This window comes from Pseudorca crassidens, chromosome 20, assembly GCF_039906515.1.
Source record: "Pseudorca crassidens isolate mPseCra1 chromosome 20, mPseCra1.hap1, whole genome shotgun sequence".
NCBI classification, from domain to species: domain Eukaryota; kingdom Metazoa; phylum Chordata; class Mammalia; order Artiodactyla; family Delphinidae; genus Pseudorca; species Pseudorca crassidens.
The window spans coordinates 5,664,586-5,686,299 of NC_090315.1; the positions used below are offsets into that span (position 1 = coordinate 5,664,586).

The 21,714-nt window shown below is 49.0% G+C and overlaps 1 protein-coding gene across 4 annotated transcripts; it reads right to left on the reverse strand.

The window, feature by feature from the left end:
* Nucleotides 1-2,328: 2,328 nt before the first annotated feature.
* Nucleotides 2,329-21,660, reverse strand: CACNG6 (calcium voltage-gated channel auxiliary subunit gamma 6). Of its 4 annotated transcripts, none has more exons than XM_067719166.1 (5): nucleotides 19,650-21,660; nucleotides 17,227-17,597; nucleotides 12,192-12,266; nucleotides 10,312-10,449; nucleotides 2,329-3,041 (listed from the first exon to the last, which is right to left on the reverse strand). In XM_067719166.1, the coding sequence occupies exons 1-5, from the start codon at nucleotides 19,670-19,672 to the stop codon at nucleotides 2,803-2,805; spliced, it is 846 nt and encodes a 281-aa protein (XP_067575267.1). In that variant the 5' UTR covers nucleotides 19,673-21,660; the 3' UTR covers nucleotides 2,329-2,802. The 4 variants fall into 4 exon arrangements, with proteins under 4 accessions (XP_067575267.1, XP_067575264.1, XP_067575265.1 ...); XM_067719163.1 differs by having other exon boundaries at nucleotides 17,227-17,667; XM_067719165.1 differs by lacking the exon at nucleotides 2,329-3,041 and adding an exon at nucleotides 9,682-9,793 and having other exon boundaries at nucleotides 17,227-17,667.
* Between the last annotated feature and the right edge of the window lie 54 nt (nucleotides 21,661-21,714).

Here is a 21,714-nt window from a genome sequence, read left to right on the forward strand (position 1 = left end):
AGGTAAGCGCTGCAATGAGCATGAGGAAACAGAGAGGGTAAGCAAGTTGTTCAAACTATGAAAAGGGGGCCAGGGTTTCATACCAGACAGTCCGGGTCCAGAGCCCACATTCTCAACCACAGCCGGACACTTCTTCTGCCCCTTGAATCAGAAGCGAATGCACACCCCCAGGTTTCCGCTCAGTATCCTTAGCATGATGCCGAGTTCAGTGCATAAAGAAATAAAGAGGGGCTTCCCTGGTGGCGCAGTGGTTGAGAGTCCGCCTGCCGATGCAGAGGACACGGGTTCATGCCCCGTTCCGGGAGGATCCCATATGCCGCGGAGCGGCTGGGCCCTTGAGCCATGGCCGCTGAGCCTGCGCGTCTGGAGCTTGTGCTCCGCAACGGGAGAGGCCACAGCAGTGAGAGGCCCACGTACCGAAAAAAAAAAAAGAGAAATAAAGAGAATGTCCTGCCAGAGTGCCCCACTGAATCTGAGATGGGGTGCAGCCTCAGCTAATCAAGAAAGGGTTACCCCACACCTCTTGGATGACAAATGATCTCCTCGTGGAGGAAGCTGCTTCCAACCCTGGGACAAGTCATAATTACATTATAAATGTTACAAGACTTATGCAGTATAATATGTTGTATAAATATCATGTTTTATATATATAAGTATTATATTTACATAACAGGTTATATTGTATAAATATCATGTTACATATATATTATATTTATATAATAAGTTATATAAATGTTACATATATATGTATTATATTATTTATATAATATGTTATATTGTATAAATATTATATTACATCGGTGTAATCCTATGAATGCTCTATTTATATAAGATGACAGAATATTAATATATTTTATATAAAGATTATAATATATGTTATAATTATATATGATTTTATAACATATAGTTGTATTTATAATTAAACATTTATGTGAATATATTAATATATTATAATAGCCATAATATCAATATAATAATCTGTTTATTATGATGTAATCATGTATTATATATAATATTGGTATAATATTATATAGAATTTTATATTAAAATATAGTATATTCTGTTAGAATTTTATATTATAATATAAATCTTCTATTTTATTAAATATATTAATTTTACAATATTACATATATTAATTGAATTTATAGTAAATATTTAAAATTATATATATTTTATGTAATATATAATATATATAATTACACATGTAATTTATAATTAAATATAGAAGCATTTAAGAGAATCACACTCACAATATTTGCATTCATAAGATGGCACATATTCCATATTTTAAACATTTTTCAACGTTTAAGAGACTTTGGCCTTTGAGATCAGCTTCAGCAATTCCTATCTAATTGAAGAATTCATTCGAGTTGTGATTTTTGAGGTGAAATACATACACTGGTCTTCATGAGAGGAGGCTGGGCCCTTGGGCTGAAGGATTTCAACCCTTGACACCAGGTCTGCATGGCCTGGTCACTGTTAGTTGTGGTTGAACAGCTTCTACCAATATTCCGTTCATAATGATACGTATATTCTCTAAGGTGATGTACACTTCCTCTACAGCAAGTCCTGAGCCCTCCTAGGAATTTCCTTTCACTTCCATATTCCTACCGACAGTGTTGTCAAGGCGATCATGGCTGTTTCTAGCAGGCACCTCAAAACACCTCCAGCTTCTACCCATTCCCCAATTCCAAAGCCACTTCTACATTTTTAGGTACTTGTTGCAGCAGAACCCCACTTGCAGGGACTAACAGGTGTATCAGCTTGCTAGGGCTGCCCTAACAGAGTACCACAGACTGGGGGACTTAAACAACAGAAATGCACAGTCTCACGGTTCTGGAGGCTGGAAGTCCAAGCTCACGGTGTCTGCAGGGCTGGTTCCTTCTGGGGGCTGCAAGGGAGAATCTGTTCTAGGCACCGCTCCTTGGCTTGCAGACGGTCATCTTCTCCCTGTGTCTCTTCACCTCATCTTCCCTCTGCATGTATCAGTGTCCTAATCTCTCCATATAAGTACACCAGTCCTATTGGATTAGGGCCCACCCTAATGATCTCATTCTCACTTGGTCACATCTGCAAAGACCCTACCTGCAAATGAAGTCAATTATGAGGTCCTAGTGGTTAGGACCCCAACAAATACTTTCAGGAGGGACCCCTTCAACCCATAACAGTGTTTGTGTTCCAAACTGTTGAGTTTTCTGTCACTCTCTATGGGTTCATTGACATATGACTTTGGGGCTGACAAGTAGCATGTGGTGGGTTTCTGGAGAGCACAAGTGACCCCTTTTCTCTACCCTGGAGTGCACAAATCACATCACAACGGACTCCAAATCAAAGTTGTTAAATTTCCAAACCTTTAATCCCAAATCAGGCCACAGTGAGGTCAGACCCAGAGATTCTCTCCTCCCCCATTCCCCTGTTTCCCTGGAGGAAGTCTCTCCCACAAGCAAATACATCCAAATCTGTGGAACAAATAGATCCAACTCCCTCCCAAGACCCCCTGACCTCACCTCCCCCCACTCCCTAGTTACCCCATCAGGTCCCCACCAGCCTTCCCTGGGGATCCTCGTTTGCAAAAATCCTCTCCCCATCCCACTCCTAAGCAACCCAAATTCAGCCCCCGAGAAAAACATATTTACAGAGAAAAAAAGATGAGGGCGTGAGGGGCAGTTCTGTGCAAACAGCATGGGCCCCTAGAGCAGGGAGAACACAGTTTCTCTAGGACATGGGACAAAAGATTCTGAGGGGCACAATGGAGAAAGGCGAAGGGTTTGGGAGTTGCTTAGAGAAAGCACAACGGTGACCCTAGGTGGCCCTGTGCCCCCACTTGGGACAGATGGAGCCCCAGGGCCAGGGAGGCAGGGTGAGCAGGAAAAAGAAGCCACTCCCCAGGATCAGGACCAAGCCGGCCCCCACGCCACAGCCCAGAGACCAGGAGTATTCATAGGTCAGGGCCGGGGACGGGGGAGGCTCAGGGCTAACTCTCTGCAGCAAGGCTTGCACGGAATGGCGGAACACCTCCAGGCTGACCAGAAGCAGCAGGCCTGTGGGGAGAGGAGAACAGTTGTGGCCCTCAGGCCCCTGGGGTCCCCAAAGGAGGTCTGAGCCTCTCCCCCAGTATACCCCATCACATGCTTACTCAGACAAGAAACCTGGGGGACCCCCTAGTGATAGGAACAGAGTAAAGGGACAAAGTAGGTGATTACATAGTTAATCCCACTAGGGGACTGTAAGTAAAGAAAAAAAGCATGGGAGACCCCTGTAAGTTAATGATCGCTCAAGAAAGCAGGTTCGCTTAACCACAAAACCAAGCAGGCTCGCTTAGCAACACAACCATGCAACAGAAGCCTGAGACATGCCCCCAGACAATGAAACAATGGTGAAATAAGACCCACATCCTGCCCAGAGAGGCTTGATTCCTAAGGTAACACTCCTCTGCACACATTAGAAACAAAAATATAAGGAAAAGTTGACATTATGCTGAAAGCTGAGATGATTCATCATACTCTAGTATATGTTACCACCTTTTTGCTCATTTCCATTGGGCCATGACAGTCCCAGTTTGACCACGTAGGGACAAGAAAACCCTCCCGCCTGACTTGGAGGCGGAGCTGAGGATGGAAGCTTGACGTCTACTCAAGAATGAGGAAGGAGGTGGTCTTCTCCCCCTCCCCACTCTCCTTTGATTATAAAACTGTAGCCCACTACATTCTTGGCGTGGCACCCTCTAGCTCACCCGCTTGTAAGGCGCACGAGCATCTTATTCTAATAAATCACTTCTTATCTATCACTTGGCCTCTCGCCGAATTCTTTCTGTGCTGAGACATAAAGAACCGGAGCTCCTCGGAGACCCCCGAGATGCATTTCTGCAGTTTCACTAGCACCTCCTCAACAACTGCTTATTAAGCACCTACCCTATAGCAGGCACAATTTTAGACGCTGGAGAGAAAGAAAGAACAAGACACAAATTCATAGAGACAGAAAGTAGAAGGTGGGTGCGGGGGGTGGGGAAGAGCAATGGGGAGTTGGTGTTTCATGGGGGCGGAGTTTTAATTGGTGAAGATGCAAAAGTTCTGGCGATGGATGGTGGTGACGGCTGCACAACTGCGTGAATGGACTTAACGCCACAGACGTGGACACTTAAAAATGGTTCAAATGGTAAGTTTTATGTTAATGTGTCTTTCACCACTTAAGAAAAGAACAAAGCAAACCAAGGAATCAAGAATCGCAAAAGTCAAATTAAGACTCCATTCAGACTTGAGTAAAGAGTGATGATGGAATCTGAGTTGAAACCATAGAAGCAGAGAGCAGAATGGTGGCTGCCGGGGACTGAGCGGAGGGGGAAAATGGGGAGGTGCTGGTCAAAGGGCACAAACTTCCAGCCTGAAGAGGAATAAATTCTGGAGATCTAACGTACAGCATGGTGACTATAGTTAATAATACTGTGTCCATAAAATTTGCTAAGAGAGTAGATCTTAAATGTTCTCACTGCAAAAAACAAGTTACTATGTGAGGTGATGAATGTGTTAACTTGTTTGATTGTGTTGATCACCTCATGATGTATATCAAAATATATCAAGTTGTAGGGGACTTCCCGAGCGGTCTAGTGATTCGGACTCAGCACTTTCACTGCCGTGGCCCAGGTTCAATCCCTGGTCAGGGAACTGAGATCCTGCAAGCTGTATACCTTATATACAATTGTGTATACATATATATATACACATATATGTGTGTGCACATATATACACACACACACAATTTATACTTGTCAATCATAGCCCAATAAAGTTGAAAAGAAAAGAGAGTGATGGTGGATTACAAAATGAAAAGAAAGTCAGTCATGTCATGCAATCTGATTGAAGAAAAAAAAAGGAACAAGACAGACCAAAGAACCCTAACATGACAGAATCTATGTTCTACTTGGAGGAGACAAATGGTACACAAATAAACCAAGCCTGGCAAAACTCAAGTGTCTCCAGTAGACAATGAGAAAGTCCAAACAAGCGAGCGGGCAGGTGCGGTGGGGACCGTGACAAAGCACAGCCCAAACCCGGCTCCAGCCAACTGCAGCCCGTCAGCAACGGCGGCTTCGTAGACCAGATCTTCTGAGTTTTCAAGAACAGCTAGCATGTTTTTAAACGATTATGATTTTTACGGGAATCCACCCAACCTTTAAATATTGGCTCAGAGAAATCTGTAGACGCTGCCCGCCAAACAAAGGACATTTATGGGCCGTCGCTGGCCTGCGGGCGACCAGGTTGTAACTGCCAAAGTAAACATGTGAGAAGACGGGATAATTTCAGACAGTGATGCACGCTAGGAAGGAGATAAAAACAGAGTGGTGGGAAGGGCCGTGACATCCAGGGGTGGGGCTGGGGCTTTACATGGTGTCATCAGAAAAGCCATTGGAGCTGAGACCCAAATGGACGAAAAGAAGCCAGCCATGCACAAAACAGCAATGGCTATTCTGGGCAGAAGGAATGGCTGGTGCAAAGGCTTTGCGGTAGGGTGGAGTAGAGTGTGTTAGCGGGAAAAAAAGAAAAGTCAGTGCAGCGGAGCAAAGAGGATGGGGGAGGGGAGGGGGGTGGTGGGCAGCGGAAGTACAGAGGTGGGCGGAGTAAGATCACGTAGGACCCTCCAATGGTCATGCATGGCTCGTGCATCCTGGCTGCCTCCCCTCTCAGACCCCAGAGTCTGACTTCAACTTTGATCTCTGACCTTCCTTCCTCCCTACACTCCCAGTTTCCCCATGGTTTTGTTTTTTAACTTTTTTAAAAAAATTAATTTATTTCATTTTATTTATTTTTTATTTTTGGCTGTGTTGGGTCTTCGTTGTTGCGTGCGGGCTTTCTCTAGTTGCGGTGAGCCGGGGCTATCTTCGTTACAGTGCGCGGGCTTCTCATTGTGGTGGCTTCTCTTGTTGCGGAGCACGGGCTCTAGGCGTGCAGGCTTCGGTAGTTGTGGCACTCGGGCTTCAGTAGTTGTGGCTTGCAGGCTCAGTAGTTGTGGCTTGCAGGCTTAGTTGCTCTGAGGCATGTAGGATCTTCCCGGACCAGGGATTGAACCTGTGTCCCCTGTATTGGCAGGCGGATTCTTAACCACTGTGCCACCGGGGAAGCCCTCCCCCATGGTTTTAAGTCAGGGGCCTGGAGAATACAGCCTGGAGTCTGCGTAACATGGCTCAGTGGTCCCTTTGTGATCCTTTCTTGACCTCATGCAGGTCAGCATCAGAGCACTGGAGGTGGAAAAGCATCTGTACGAGGGAGCGACACCATCCAGTCCCCTTCATTCCACTGCTAATTCATGCATTCTCTCATTCAGTCAATAGATCTTAATTGAACTCTCATTATAAAATATATATAAAATACAAGAACAAAACTAGGGACTTCCCTGGCGGTCCAGTGGTTAAGACTCCGTGCTCCCAATGCAGGGGGCACGGGTTCGATCCCTGATCGGGGAACTAAGATCCTGCATGCCTCATAGCACGATCCAGAAAAAAAAAAAACCTAATGAAGGGGCTGTCCTCCTGGAAATTCACCCCAAAAGGGGAGATGGACAAAAATCAGGTGAATGTATTGATGTGGGTTGAACTGCATCCCCACAAAAGTTCACACATTGGGGTCCTGATCCCCAGGGCCTTGGAATACGACTATATTTGGAGTTAGGGTCTTTAAAGAGGTAATTCACTTAAAATGAGGTCACTAGGGTGGGCCCTGATCCAGTATGTCCGGTGCCCTTATAGGAAGAGGAGATTAGGACACAGACAAGCATGGGGAAGGACCACATGAGGACACTGGGAGAAGACAGCCATCTACATGCCCAGGAGATTGGCCTCAGAAGGAACCGAACCTGCTGACATGTTGATCTCAGACTTCCAGCCTCCAGAACTGTGAGAAACTACATTTCTGGTGTGTAAGGCACCCTGTCTGCGGTACTTTGTTATGGCAGCCCTAGCAAACAAAGGCACACATACATGCATAATTTCAGGTAGTGATCAATCTACGAAGAAAAATAAGGCAAGGTAGGGACACAGCAGGGAAAGGGGTTACTTTAGACAAGGTGGCCAACAATGGTCTTTCTGAGGCGGTGACATATGATCAGCGGCTGACATGATCTGCAGAAATGAGACATGGCAAGAGCTGGCGGAAGAGCATTCCAGGCTGAGGGGACAGCAGTGCAGAATGCTCTGAGGAGGGAATGAACTTGGAGGGTCTGAGAACAGCAAAGAGGTTGATATGGACAGAACAGAGAGAACAAATGGTAAGAGGTGAAGTCTCACGTAGGAGCCAGACCACATCAGGAGCCAGACCACATAAGACCTCGGAGGCCCGTTATTCTAGTGGTAGAAATTCATCCGTGGCTTTCGATCTAGGTAGGAACCACAATACGATTTATGGTTTTAAAATGTCACTAACTCCAGGGCTTCCCTGGTGGCGCAGTGGCTGAGAGTTCGCCTGCCGATGCAGGGGACGCGGGTTCGTGACCCGGTCTGGGAAGATCCCACATGCCGCGGAGCGGCTGGGCCCGTGAGCCATGGCCGCTGAGCCTGCGCGTCCAGAGCCTGTGCTCCGCAACGGGAGAGGCCGCAACAGTGAGAGGTCCGTGTACCGCAAAAAAAAAAAAAAAAAAAGTCACTAACTCCAAAACAAGAGGCAGGTAGGATTTGACCATGGGCTGTAGTTTGTGGAGCTCTGGTCTTGACACACTAGCTTTGCAACAAGAATCTAACCAAATGCTCCCACATCTCACCTCTTCCACTAGACCTTATGAATGGGTATTATTATTATTATCCCCACTTTACAGATGGGAAAATTGAAGCCTAGAAAAGAGCCATGTGGGTTTGAGCCCAGACAGGTCTACTCCAGGACTCTTCTCTTAGGCACATCACTTTACCTTCTCCCTGATCGAACCTGACTTCCCTCGAATGACCTAGAAGGGCCCACGTGACCTGGCCCCTGCCTGTTTCTTCAGTCTCCTCTCAAGCTGCCCTTCCCATCCTACAGCAGTATGGAGTAGGACTTCTTTCAGGACTTTACTTTTGTTTTATTTTTATTTTTTGGCGGTACCGCGTGGCACGCGGGATCTTAGTCACCCGGAGCAGGGACTGAACCCGAGCCTCCTGCAGGGGAAGCGCGGCGGCCTAACCACTGGAGCGCCAGGGAAGTCCCATTCAGGACTTTAAATGCACCAAATTTGTTCAAGCCTGGAGACCTTTGTGCTGCTTGGAATAACTGTCTGCTTACCCCTCCCTGAGCCCACCTTACACATCCTCATTCTCTACAGAATTCCTTACTTGAATTACACTTCTTCTGAGAAGGCTTCCCTGACCACCACCAGTCAAGTCCCTGTTGGGTCTCCCTGTTGTACATTTTCGTTAGACTCTTTACTTTTCATTTATAGCATTTACCACAATTGGTAATTGTTAACATATATTAATTCATAGGAGCATTATTTATTTGCCTAATTTCTATCTCCTCCCTGGGCTGGAATTTGGGACTCCAACCCAGATCTGTTGATTCCCTGTTGATTTCTTGGTTTGTCTTTTAAACCAGTATCCTCCTTACTGTCCATGCTCCAGCCTCACTGGCGTTCTTTCAGGACTCGAAATCCACCGAGCTCTTTCTAGCTTGGTTACCCATACTTGGATGTTTCAAGTGTCATCTCCTCAGAGAGCCTTTCTCTAATTCTGCTTTAAATGAAGTGCCCTCGTTACGCATCCTCACAGAACTCTACTTTTCCTTCATAGCACTTCCTGCAGTTCGTAATTGTGGGATGATTCGTATCATTTCTCTGTCCTTAACCAGATGATAATCTCGTTAAGGGCAGACACCTTTCTAATGAATAAATGAAAGACAGGGAATGACTGAATTTCCCCCTTCGTTTAGGAAGCTCTCTAAGGCACAAAACAATAATAAGAATGTGATTACTAATAATTTCTATGCGAGTGTGCTCTTGAACATTCATATCTCCCTGTCTCCTTTATTTTTGTTTTCGTTTTGGCCGCGCGGAGCTTGTAGGATCTTAGTTCCCCAGCCGGGGACTGAACCCATGCCCTCTGCAGTGAAAACGCAGAGTCCTGACCACTGGACCACCAGGGACCTCCCTTGACTCATCTTGCACCGAGCCCCTACCTCATCTGTTAACTAAGGTTACCATGTACCTTTGCGCAAACTTTGCCCTGCCCTATGCTCTGATCTCCATTCTGTTCATTCGTCTTCTTTTAAACTTGCCAAGTCTTTCACAGACTACATATATGCTATTCCATCACCACTATTGCCATATCAAGGGCATCACCATCATTACCACCACCACAACAAACATCACCAACATGGCCACCACTACCGTCAACTCCACAGTCTGACTGGATAATTTCTGTTCCTCCTTCGATGGTCAGCTTAAATATCACTTTCTCAGGACGTTTCTCTGACAAGCCCCCCCACCCCAGTGTGTACCCCTTATATGCTTTATCGTAACTCTCATCACAATTATAGTTGGATCATTATATGTGTAATTGTTGGTTACTGTCTACCTCTGTCAGAATCTAGGCTCTATGAGGGCAGACACAGTGTCTGTCTTATTAATCTTATGTCTCCAGCCCTTAGCTCAGTGCCTGGAACATAGTAGGTGCTCAGTAGATACACGAAAGATAAATAAATGAAGCTTATATAGTTTATGACTTATCTATCCACCTTAGAAAACATTTGATCCAATGAGGGCTACATTTCACAAGATGCAGAATTCTTTTGGACCCCCAACTCCAAAAATGCGACAGTTCTTGCAGACTCCAGGTCCAAATCTAAAAGAGTGTTTGGAGAACCTTCAATTCCCAGCCAACAACGGCGCTTGGACCATCCTCATATTCGAGCCTACTATAGGTCTTGTGCTTCCCAGCATGCAATGGTACTTAAGAGACCTTCCTCAACCTGACAGCATACAACAGTGCATGGGGACCTCCCTCAACGTCCCAGCTGGCAACAGCACTTGGGGACCCTAGATTCCAATCTAAAGAAGTCTTTGGAGACTCCCCAGTTCCCAGTCAACAACAGAACTTAGAACTCTCCCATCTTTGAGACTTCTATAGCCTTTGAGCTTCCGCCAATTCCCAGCACACAACAGTGCTTGGAGACCCAACCTCCCAGCCTACAACGGGGCTTGGAGACTTCCCTCGACCTCCCAGCATGCAACAGTGCTTGGAAACCCAACTTCCCAGCATGCAACAGTGCTTGGAGACCTGACCTCCCAACATGCATTGGTGTTTGGAGACCCGACCTCCCAGCATGCAATGTTCTCAGTCTGCAGGCTCTCAACCCTCACCTGAGAGGCCAAAGCAGATGGCTGCAACCCGGAGCAGGAACTCTGCCCCTTTGCTGAGCACCATGATGACACAGAGGCACCCCAGGGCCATGACTGCCATGCCTAGCACTGCTATCACCGCAGCTGCCATATTTACCTCTGTGAGGAGGGGAAGGGAAGTAGAGAATACAGGATGTAGGGAGTAGAGAGAACTCCCATATAGGGACCCAGAAGATCCAGGACTAGAGAAGAATTTTCAAGTAGAAGATCATCCAGTTCAATGTTTTACTTATACTGTTGAAGGAAGAACTAAGATTCAGAAAGGGTCAGTTAATTGCTTAAGGTCACAGAGCAAAGAAAGGACACAGCCAGGATTAGAAGGAGATGGGAACTACCAAGTATTACTTATGATCTGGTCACCATTTGTTTTCCGGTGAGGAAACTGAGGCAGTGGGGTGTGTGGGAGACAACAGAGAAGGTGGTACATTACAGCGGAACGATCCAAGTCAGAACTCTCCCCAGCTACTTCCTGGCTGGAAGATTCTGGTAGAGTCACTGAACCTCTCTGAACCTCAGTTTCCTCCTCCGGAAAATCAAGATCAAAATCTCTACGTGACTGCTGTGAGGATTAGAAATCACATATGTAATGTCCCCAGTGCACCACCGGGCACACAGCACTTGTTCCATATGTGTGCCCTGTGATTATTTTGCTATCCTGGGGGAGCACAGCGACTTGCCCAAGCTCGCTTAGCACCAAGGTAAGAAAGAAAGGAGTACAGAGGGTAAGCAGGTCCTCCATGAAGAGTCCCCCACTGTTTATGAAGGACCTACTATGTGCCAGGCACCATACTGCATGTTTTAGCTGCATCATTTCATTAAATCCTTACAAAGACCAGATAAGGTTCATGACATACCACAGTTCTTTTACTAGTGGGGATATTGACATACTGACCGCAATTCCTTTACTGGTGGGGATACTGACATACTGGGGTGATGGAGAGACTGTGGTTAGAGTAGAAAGGGTAAAGCCTTAAAAGTTTTATTGTCCAGAATGGTAGACACTAGCCACGGAGGGTCTTTTAATTTTAAATGGATTTAAATTGAACAAAATTTAAAACTCAGTGTCTTAGTTGCACCGGCCACATGTGGCCAGTGGCTACCATACGGGTCAGTGCAGATACAGAACATTCCCAATCTCATGGAATATTTTATTGAAGAGCACTACTTTACATTTGGAATTATTTGGGTTCGAATCCTGCCTCTGCCTCTGCCACTTCCTGGGGAAATAAATTAAACCATTTATGGACTTGTGTTTTCTCATCTGGAAGATTAAGATAGAGCCCCTGCCCTGCAGGGTCATGGCAAGGACTGGAACTCTTATAAATGAAACACCCAGCGCTGTGTTTAGCATGTGGGAGATGCACACTTGTGAGATGTTAATGTACTATCCACAGAGAGGGGCTGGGACTTGCCCAAAGTAACACGGCATGTGGCAAAAGCAGAGCTGAGGGGGGGATGTTGGACACAGGGCTCTGGAGAACCGCCTCTCTCCAAAGATGAGACCTCGCCAGGATTTAGGAGCTTGTGCCCATCCTGCGGCAAAGCAGAGAAGAGTACAATGCTATCAAGAAGCCCCCTGGGATTAACGGATACAAACTACTATACATGAAATAGATAAGCAACAAGGACTTACTGTATAGCGCAGGGAATTATAATCAATACCTTTTAATAAACTATAAGGGAATATCATCTGAAAAACATAACTGAATCACTTTGCTGTACACCTGAAACTAACACAATATTGGAAATAACTATACTTCAATTTACAAAAAAGAAAAAGAAAGAAAAGGAATCCTTTAGCGTGGTCAGCATATCCCCTCCACCGGGCAAAAAGTTCTTACCTTTCTTTGTGGTTCTCTGGAAGATGTGAGCATCCTCTCCCGTGGTGAAGAATTTAAAATAAGTGCAGTTTGCTTCTGTGGCAGCAGGAGAGAGAAAAAGAGAGGTAATGACATGGAGGTCCCTAGTGTAAGCTCAGGGCTGGACATTTAACATAGCTCACAATAACCTAGAAATATGAAATTAACATCCCTGATAGAGAGAACTCATGCTCAGAGAAGTGAAACCACCTGCTATCACAGGAGCTGGGATTCCAATCCAGAGCTCTGAGGTCCAGATCTGCGGCCTTGAGTGGGCTACTGACCTCTCTGAGCTTCCAATTCTTCCTGTATAAAGTGAGTGAATAGTCTGTTTCCTGGCTCTGTCATATGAGTTTGTGTAGGGTCCAGTGAGAATAGAAATGAATGGGCTTCCCTGGTGGCGCAGTGGTTGAGAGTCCGCCTGCCGAGGCAGGGGACACGGGTTCGTGTCCTGGTCCAGGAGGATCCCACAGGCCACGGAGCGGCTGGGCCCATGGCCGCTGAGCCTGCGCGTCCGGAACCTGTGCTCCGCGACGGGAGAGGCCACAGCAGTGAGAGGCCCGCGTACCGCAAAATTAAAAAAAAAGAAAGAAATGGATAATCACTTTATTTAACAAAGCACCCCAAGATCCAGGCAGAAGACTCAGAAGAGATTTTTTTTTTTTTTTTTTTTTTTTTTTTTTTGGTACGCAGGCCTCTCACTGCTGTGGCCTCTCCCGTCACGGAGCACAGGCTCCGAACGCGCAGGCTCAGCAGCCATGGCTCACGGGCCCAGCCGCTCCGCGGCATGTGGGATCTTCCCGGACCGGGGCACGAACCCGTGTTCCCTGCATCGGCAGGCGGACTCCCAACCACTGCGCCACCAGGGGAGCCCTCAGAAGAGATTCTTATCTCAGAAAGGATTCACGTCTAGACTACACAAAGAACTCTTCCAGATCAGCAAGAAAAGAGAGATAACCCAACTGAAAACTGGGCAAAGGATATGAATAGTCAATTCATAGAAGAGGAAGCGTGGATTACTCACAAGTACATGAAGAGATGCTCCACCTCAGCAGGGATCACAGAAATGCAACTTACATCAGCAGGACATGGCACTTCAGATCAGTTAGATGGGCAAATATTCAAAGGATAATATCAAGCATTGGAAGGATAAGAGGAAACAGCTGGGGGTGTAAATGGGTACTAGCCTTTTTGGAAAGCACTCTGACATACTTTATGAAGTGAAAGATGTTTATCCCTATAACCCAACAGTTTCACTTCTGGGTATACATTCAGAAAAAAACCACGTGCAGGAACATATATGGGTTGCATCATGTTCATTGCTACACTGTTTATAATAATAGGGAGGCGGGGGGACGTCCCTGGGGGTCCAGTGGTTAGGACCCTGCGCTTCCACTGCAGTGGGCTTGGGCTCGATCCCTGGTCCGGGAACTAAGATCCCAAATGCCACACGGCACAGCTAAAAAGAAATAAATAAATGAACAGGGAGTTGGAATCAACCTAGGTGCCCATCGCTATTGGAATAGACAAGTAAATGTGATGGGCAAGTCTCTGCAGCACCTAGTAGCCACAAACTAGACTGACAGAAAGATCTGAGAAACAGTGTTGAGGAGAAACATCAAAAATAGGAAAAAATCTACAGCACGATATCATTTATGGAAATTAAAATACATACATATATTAAAAACACTATTTTTCTAAGTTAAAATACATACCCATGGATGCATATCAAATGCATTAAAGAGATGAGTTAGGAAAGAATGGAAAAAAGAATAAGAATGTAAAATAAAGCACATGAAGGATCTTGCAAAGGCTGGGAATGATTTTGTGGCATAAACTGAAAAGGATGATTCATCCAAATTTGTGTACTTGAAGTTCAAGAAAGCCCACGCTAAAAAAAAAAAAAAGAAAAAGGTGCTTTCTAAATTGCATTTTAAGACCAGAACTTCCACAGAATTCACCTACTCCAACTTTCTCATTCCACAGATGGGGAAACTGAGGAGAGAACAGAGGGAAAGGGAGGAGAGAGGTCGAGAATAAGAGGGGTATTAAGAAATAGGAGACAGGTCAGGTGGTCTGGGGAAGTGGAAAGGAACTTTCCGAATTGAAGGGGGATGCTGAGGGATAAGGGATAAACTCCAGAGACAGGTGAGGTGGTGTGGGACACTCCACCTGGTACTGTCAAGGAAAGAAAAGGGCATGAGATGTCCTGGCAGGAGCAGTGGGAAATGTGAGTCCTGACCCCGCAGCAGCGAAAAGTAAAGGATGCTTTGTGCAGCAGAACAAACGGCAAGGATGCTATCTGCCACAAGTCGGTGGGGGGAAAGCGGGCTTCCTCTACAAGGGAAATGGGAAGTCTCAACTAGAGAATAAGAAGGTGTGATACATCTTTCTGAGAGACTATGGGGTGTCTGGCATCCCATTTTGGCTACTAATGATTTAGGGCATCTTGTCTCTGACCCCAGAGGATATGGCATATCCCATTTGGAAAAGAGTAGGATATGGGTCACCCCCCTTTGGGATGTCCTTTGATGGGCCATGGGATGTGTGGGATATTTCTGAAATCTTGCAATTTGGGAGATGTCCTCTGAAGGGTCAGGATTGTGGGATGATGGTGATGGTCCTTTAAGGAGACTGAAGCTCTTTCTGACCATTAGGGAGACATCAAGGGATGTGAGGGACCCCATATTATGCAGCCAGGTGGGGCGGGACAGCCCCCCCCCCAGTGCAGTGAGAACCTTTGGGACATATTTATGGACTAGTGAGATGCAATACAGTGTCGCTGTTAAGAACAGAGATGACCAGGAACCCTCCTACACTGTTGGTGGGAATGTAAATTGGTGCAGCCACTACGAAGAACAGTATGGAGGTTCCTTAAAAAACTAAAAATAGAACTACCATATGACCCAGTAATCCCACTCCTGGGCATATATCCAGAGAAAACCATAATTCAAAAAGATACATGCACCCCAATGTTCATTGCAGCACTGTTCACAATCGTCAGGACATGGAAGCAACCTAAATGTCTGTCAACAGAGGAATGGATAAAGAAGATGTGGTACATATATACAGTGGAATATTACTCAGCCATAAAAAAGAACAAAATAATGCCATTTGCAGCAACATGGATGGACCTAGAGACTGCCATACTGAGTGAATAAGTCAAACACAGAAAGACAAATATCATATGATATAGCTTATATGTGGAATCTAAAAAAAGGGTACAAATGAACTTATTTACAAAACAGAAGTAGAGTCACAGATGTAGAAAAAAACCTTATGGTAACCAGGGGATAAGGGGGGTAGGGATAAACTGGGATATACACACTACTATATATAAGACAAATAAATAATAAGAACCTACTGTATAGCACAGGGAACTCTACTCAATACTCTGTAATAGCCTATATGGGAAAAGAATCTAAAAAAAGTGGATATATGTATATGTATGACTGATTCACTTTGCTGTACACCTGAAACTAACACAACATTGTAAATCAACTATACTCCAATACATTTTTTAAAATTTTTTAAAATTTAAAAGAAAAAGAAAGAACAGAGATGACCAGGGTTCAAACCCCATGTGACTAGCCTGGGTGCATAGACTGTGACATTTGTATTTCTTGCTCCTCATTTTGGGGACGATAATAACTACTCATAGGGTTGCTATGAGGATTGATGAGTTCATGCAAGTGAAATACTTAGAACAGAGCCGGGCACTACCTTAGCATCTAATATTTTTTATTGCCAGAGTATCCCACTTGTCAAAAAATTGGGGAACTTCCTGCTTGAGGCTCTGAGGGGTGCAAATTAGCCGGTCTGCGTGCTGACTGGGTGGTACCTCAGATAACAAGGGTGCTTCGCATCCCACTTTGCTATCAAAGGCTTGGAACATCCTTATTTGGACCCTAGGGATGTAACAGATCACATCTGGAAAAGTGAAGGAGGAGGGAAATCCCATCTGGAGCCCAGAGGGATAGATCTTCTTTGAGGGGTACTGAGATTATAGGACATCCTTTGGAGAGGAAAGAGTGTTGCAGATGCCATATGGGTGACCAAGCATGCGACATCCTAAATGGGCTCTGAGGGGTGTCAGATAGTTTCCTTGGGTCAGTAGAGGTGGAGTGAGAGCCCATTCCTGTCCCCTAGGCATATAGGATGTCTCTCTGGTATAAGTTTAGGGCATGGCGTGGCCTGTCTGGGAGAGTGAGAGGTATGGGATAGCTCTCTGGCATGGGTAGGGGTGAAACAGCCACTCTGTAGGGAAGTGAGGGGTGTCAGGGTGCCTGGAAGAGAAAATGAGAAGGGCTGGAGTGTCCAGTTGGGGAATTTGAGGTGAAATGGGTAGGAAAGGAAGCAGATTTTCCAGGAAGCACAAGGTCTGCCCTGGGATGTTGGGAGGTCTTTGGTGAGAGCTGTTTGGTGGAATCGGCAGGAGGGAACAGCATACTCTGGGGTGGGCGTCAAGGTGGTCTTTCTCCCCAGGGCCCACAGGATGAGGGTGCAGGCTGTCTCAGGGGCGCGAGCGTTTCTGGGAGACAAAGGCTGTCTGAGGGCACCAGCTGCGTCCAGAGTCATCGGCTGGGTCTGGGGGCACAGGCTGTGTGCAGAGGCACAAGGCTTCTCTAGGAACATGGGCTTGCTGGGGGTACAGGTTGGTCTGGGGACACAGAAATGTCTGGGATCACACGCTGTGCTGGGAGCATAGGAGCTCTGGAGGTCACAGGGCAGTTTGAGGACACTGGCTGGTCTAGGAGCACAGACGGGTTTGGGGAAACAGGCTGCTCTGGGGGCAGAGGCTGGTCTAGAGCTACAGACTGGCCTGGGGGTGCAGGCTAGTTTGGGGGTACAGACTCCCTCTCTGCACAGTTTGTGCCTGGGGCAGAGGCTGTCCCCGGAGCACAGGTTGATGTGGGTAGGGGCGCATCTGAGGGTGCAAGCTCTCTCTCCTCGGGGCTCGGGCACGGGTTTCTCAGACACGGGATACAAGCCCTGCGCGGGGGCGGCGGCCTCTCACCTCCGGGCAGCTCCGCTGGGCCGCAGGTGTCTCTGCCGGCGGGCACGTCCGCCTGCCACAGTCGCTTGGTGCACATCTTCCAGAGCCCCAGGTGGGCAGCATCACAGACGGCACTGCCGTTGTCCCTGTAGGTGTTGAGTTCCACCCAGAACTCGGTGCCCACGGCCAGCACTGCCAGCGTGGCACCCACGGAGGTCAGCAGCAGCGCCAGCTTAATCTTCCCCTCGTGCTCAGGGGTCATCTTGGCCTTGCGCGCCCCGTGAGCTCGCCGCCGGCGGTCCTCCTCGTGCATGAAGAAGTTGGACCACATCATCATCCTCGTCGCGGGCGATAGGGCCCAGGTGCGAAAGAGGCAGAGCTGAGGAGGGCTCCTGAGGGGTGGGAGTGGGGAGGGAAGCGCCTGGGGTCTTGAAGCAGGTGAGGGGCTCAGTTTCCACTGGTCTGTGAAATGGGAAGATCTGAATCCTCCCTCAAATGAGGAAACCTCAAATGAGGAAATCGAGGTCACTTCTGGGACCTAGATCCTCTGCTGGGAACCCTCTGAGGTTCAGAGAAGAGCCTGGGGTGCCCACAGAAGCTCAGCAAAGAAGATGAGACTAGAGATGACGCTAGGTTCCCCCAGCCTCACGGCTAGAACCTGGGCACCCAGGAGGGGGGCCTGAGAGCTCCAGAAGCAGGAGAGCTGAGTGTCAGCTGAAGCTCTGAGGGGCTGCTCTGGGGTCCCCACTGGAGGGAATCACCAAAGGGAAGCTGTGTTTCCTTGGGGGGAGGGAAACCGAGCTTCCCACTAGGGCTCAAAGTTTGGGATACACAGGAAGGGGAGCTGAGGTCCTCTCTGTGTTTGAGAGGAGATGCTTCCTGGCTTCTTTGGGGCTCAGAGTCTGGTGAAGGAGAAGTTGGGTCCGCCCTGGGGTTCAGAAGAGGAAAAATTGGGGTGCAGGGAGTTCAGAAGGGGAGGTCAGAATTACTTTGGAGTCTCAGAGAGGCAGTAGGATTCCCCCAACTTTCACAGGGGGGACCAGCAGAGTCCTGGCTGGGGTTCAGAGACAGGAGGCTGGGGACCTGCTGGAATTCAGGAAGAGGGGAGGGGGGTCTCCCTGGCCATTCAGAGAAAAGACCAGAGAAGGTCTGCCCTAGGGGCTGAGAGAAAGGGGCTGAGGGACACCCCCAAGGCTCAGGAGGGGGACCTGGGGTCCCTGCTGGGGCTCAGATGAAGGTGCTGTGGTCCGCAATGCGGCTCAGGAAATGCGGACCAAGTCCCCTCACGCGGCTCAAAGGACAACTGGGACCCGGAAGGGACTCGGTGTCCCTTTGGGATCACTCGGCTCCCCTCCCCCGGGCTCCCAGGGCCGGCCGGGTCGGGACGGCTCCAGGCTCAGCTCCAGGCCAGGCACCTCCCTCAGGCCTCCCACCCCCGTCTCCTGGGTAGGGACCCCTCTCGCTCTCCTGCCTCTGCGCGGCGCCGACCCCAGCTCCGCGATGCCTCCGAGCCGTCGGTTCTGCACGCCACTGCCCGCTCCGCCCGCCGGCCCGGCAGCTCCGCTCACTCCCAGCCTCGCCCCCATCCGCCCACCCCCTTCACCATCGCCGGCTATTTCGGGCTCGACCCGTAAATAACACCCGCACCTGTTGCCGCCGCCTGTTGCCATAGGGATCCCGGGTATTTTAAGGGAACGAGGGGGCAGGGAGAAGGACGTCTGCCCTGGGAGGAGGGGCTGGGGGCCAGGTCCTGACCCGCTGGAGACCGAAAGGACTTTTACTTCCTTAAGGGGCAAGGGCGGGAGCTGAGGGTCCCATCTCCCAGCTGGCAGGAGAGGGGGCAGGGCAGGGAACCAGGAGTTTTGGTCCGGAGCAGGCCTGGCTGGGAACCCGAACTGCTCGGTCCAGGGGAAGAGGGGCGGGGAGGCAGGACTCCTGGGTATGAGGGAGGAGAAAGCTGGGGCCGGGGGTCTTGGGTCCCTGAAAGAGAAGAAACTGGGGACTTTAACTCGTGAGACGGGAGGGAGGGGGCTGGAGGCCTGGACCCCTGGGTTTGAGGGGGGAGGGGCTGGGGGCCTGGACCCCTGGGTCTGAGGGAGGAGGGGCTGGGGGCCTGGACCCCTAGTCTGAGGAGGAGAAGACTGGGGCCCAAATCCCTTGCATCTTGAAGGATGGTAAGGGAGAGTCCCGGGCTGGGGTCCTCAGCTCCCCAGGAGGTGGAAAGGGCAGGCCTCAGGGAGAAGCTGGTGTTAGGGGCGTGGGAACCAGAGCCATAGTCCTCTTCATCGAGTTTATTAGACGGGGCACCCCCGGGGGACCTTCCATGCAGTTTCAGCTCCCCCAGGGACAGGGACGGGGACAGCCGTGTGGAAGGGCAGCAGGGCCTGATCTTTACCCCTTCACTCCCTCCCGCAGCCCCTCTGCGATGGCCCGGGGGGACCCACCTTTCACCAACTCCTTTGCCCATGGTTGACGGCTCCAGCCGGCCCGGTGCATCCTAACCTTCTCTGTCCACCGGGCGCCCTGTGCTGCTTCCGTTGGAGCGTGCATGGCCCTGGGATGTGATTGCGATTGTGTACAGCTGTGTCTGGCTCTCCCATAAGCCTCTGGCAGGGCTCGGGTGCAAGAGAACCCCATCTCATTGGCCTCGGCACCACCCAGCCCAAAATGTTACACAGGAGGCCTTAGGAAGCGTGTATGGGTGATCTGCATGAATGAACGAATGAGCAAATGGATGGACGGATGAAGGGAGATGGTGACACACAGACGTCCCCTCCCGAGCTAGGGAAGGGCCCCCCTTCAGAGCACACCTCCCTCTGCATTCCGATTGGCCGCGCTGCCTGTCTTCAGATCTGAGTTCCCAGCTCTGAGATTGCAAGGCCTGGTGCCTGGAAGGCCTCAGGGACTGTTTCTTAAATGAATGAGTGAAACCTGTTCTTTCCCTCACCTCACCGGGTATTCCCAGGCTTGGCAGGACTCAGAGGGGAATCGGAGAAAGTGCCTGGTGCTGGCAGCAACGTGAGATGGGAGTTGGGCTGGGTGACATCCACCAGCGGCTCCATTCTGAGAAATCAGACACCTTCCTGCAGCGCCTCTGCCCTGCCTCCTGGATCCATCTTCCCCTCCCGGCCCTGGGCCTCCCCATCCTTCTCAATCTTGCCTGTGGTAATGGCTCTCTCCTTTCGGGAGTTATTTTTCTTTCTTCCATCTCCCTGTCTGCCAGCCTTCCTTTCTCTCCTTTCCAGAAACGGTATGAACTTTCTTTGGTGGGAAAGTTCTTGTCACTTTCATACCAGAAGGATGGCTTGGCCTCGCTTTCCCTCCACCTCCCCTCCCACAATCTCTGCCTTCCACTCACTCAGGCAAAACTCCAGTCCCTACCACTGCACGGCGATGACCTCGAGTCAGGGTCATGTTATCTTTGCTCCACGGATCCTTTTCTGGGTCTCAGCACTGGTCTCTGCCTACTTCATGGTCACTCCTTGCCCCCTTAACTACATCTTCCTCCCCGCCCCCCACCATGCAGATGGCCCCGAGTCTCTGGCCGGGTTCTTTCTCTGTCATCCACACTCATCTCCTAGGTCACCTCATCCAGTCCTGAGGCTTTAAACACGCTGTCTCCTATATGCGGACATTTCCAAAACTTGTATTTCCAAGCATGACCTCTCCCCCAAGCTCCAGTCTCACATATCCAAGGGGCTACCTGATACCCCAGCTTGGATTTCTCACAGGCCTCTCTTAACTTGTCATGGCCCGAGGAGGATGCTTGGCCCCTCCCACCTGATCCCTTCCCCCAGTGACCCCTTTCCAGGCAACACAGAGCAGCACCACCCAACTTCACACAGTTAAAAGAGTTTTTCTCTTCTCTCTCCTTGGTTTTTCTTTCCGTCCTCTGTTACATCCAGTTCGCCACCACCATGGGCTTTGCCTCCAAAATCCCATTTCCTGTTCTTCCATTTTTCTCCACCTTCACCAGTTCCACATTGGTCCAGGCCACCATCAGCCTCAACTAGCCAAGGACGACAGCCTCTTAATTCCTTATTTCCACCTTCACTCCTAAATCTATTCTCAGCACAGCGACGCGGTTCTGTTATTTTGTTTTGTTTTTATAAATGAAAACAGGAGCATGTCATTCCTATGCCCATCCCACGGGGTCTAGAATAAAATTCCAATTTCTTCCCAGGGCTACAAGCCCCCACATGACAGGCCCCCGGCGCACGCTTCTGACCTCACCCCAATTTTCTCATCCTTGTTCATCTGCTCGCCATGGGGCCTCCTCAAAAATTGGCGACTCCTCAGGGCTTTTGTGCTGTCTCTGCTTGGCCAGAACGCTTGTCGCGTGCCTTTACTTCTCACAACCCACTGCTGTTACTGCTGCAGTGGGTTCTTCCTCAGGCTCCTCCCCTAAAGTCGCCACATCCTGCTTTGCTTTCCCCCCACCCCATCCCCACCTGTGCTGTGTGGCTTGCGGGATCTCAGTTCCCCCCACCAGGGACTGAACCTGGCCAT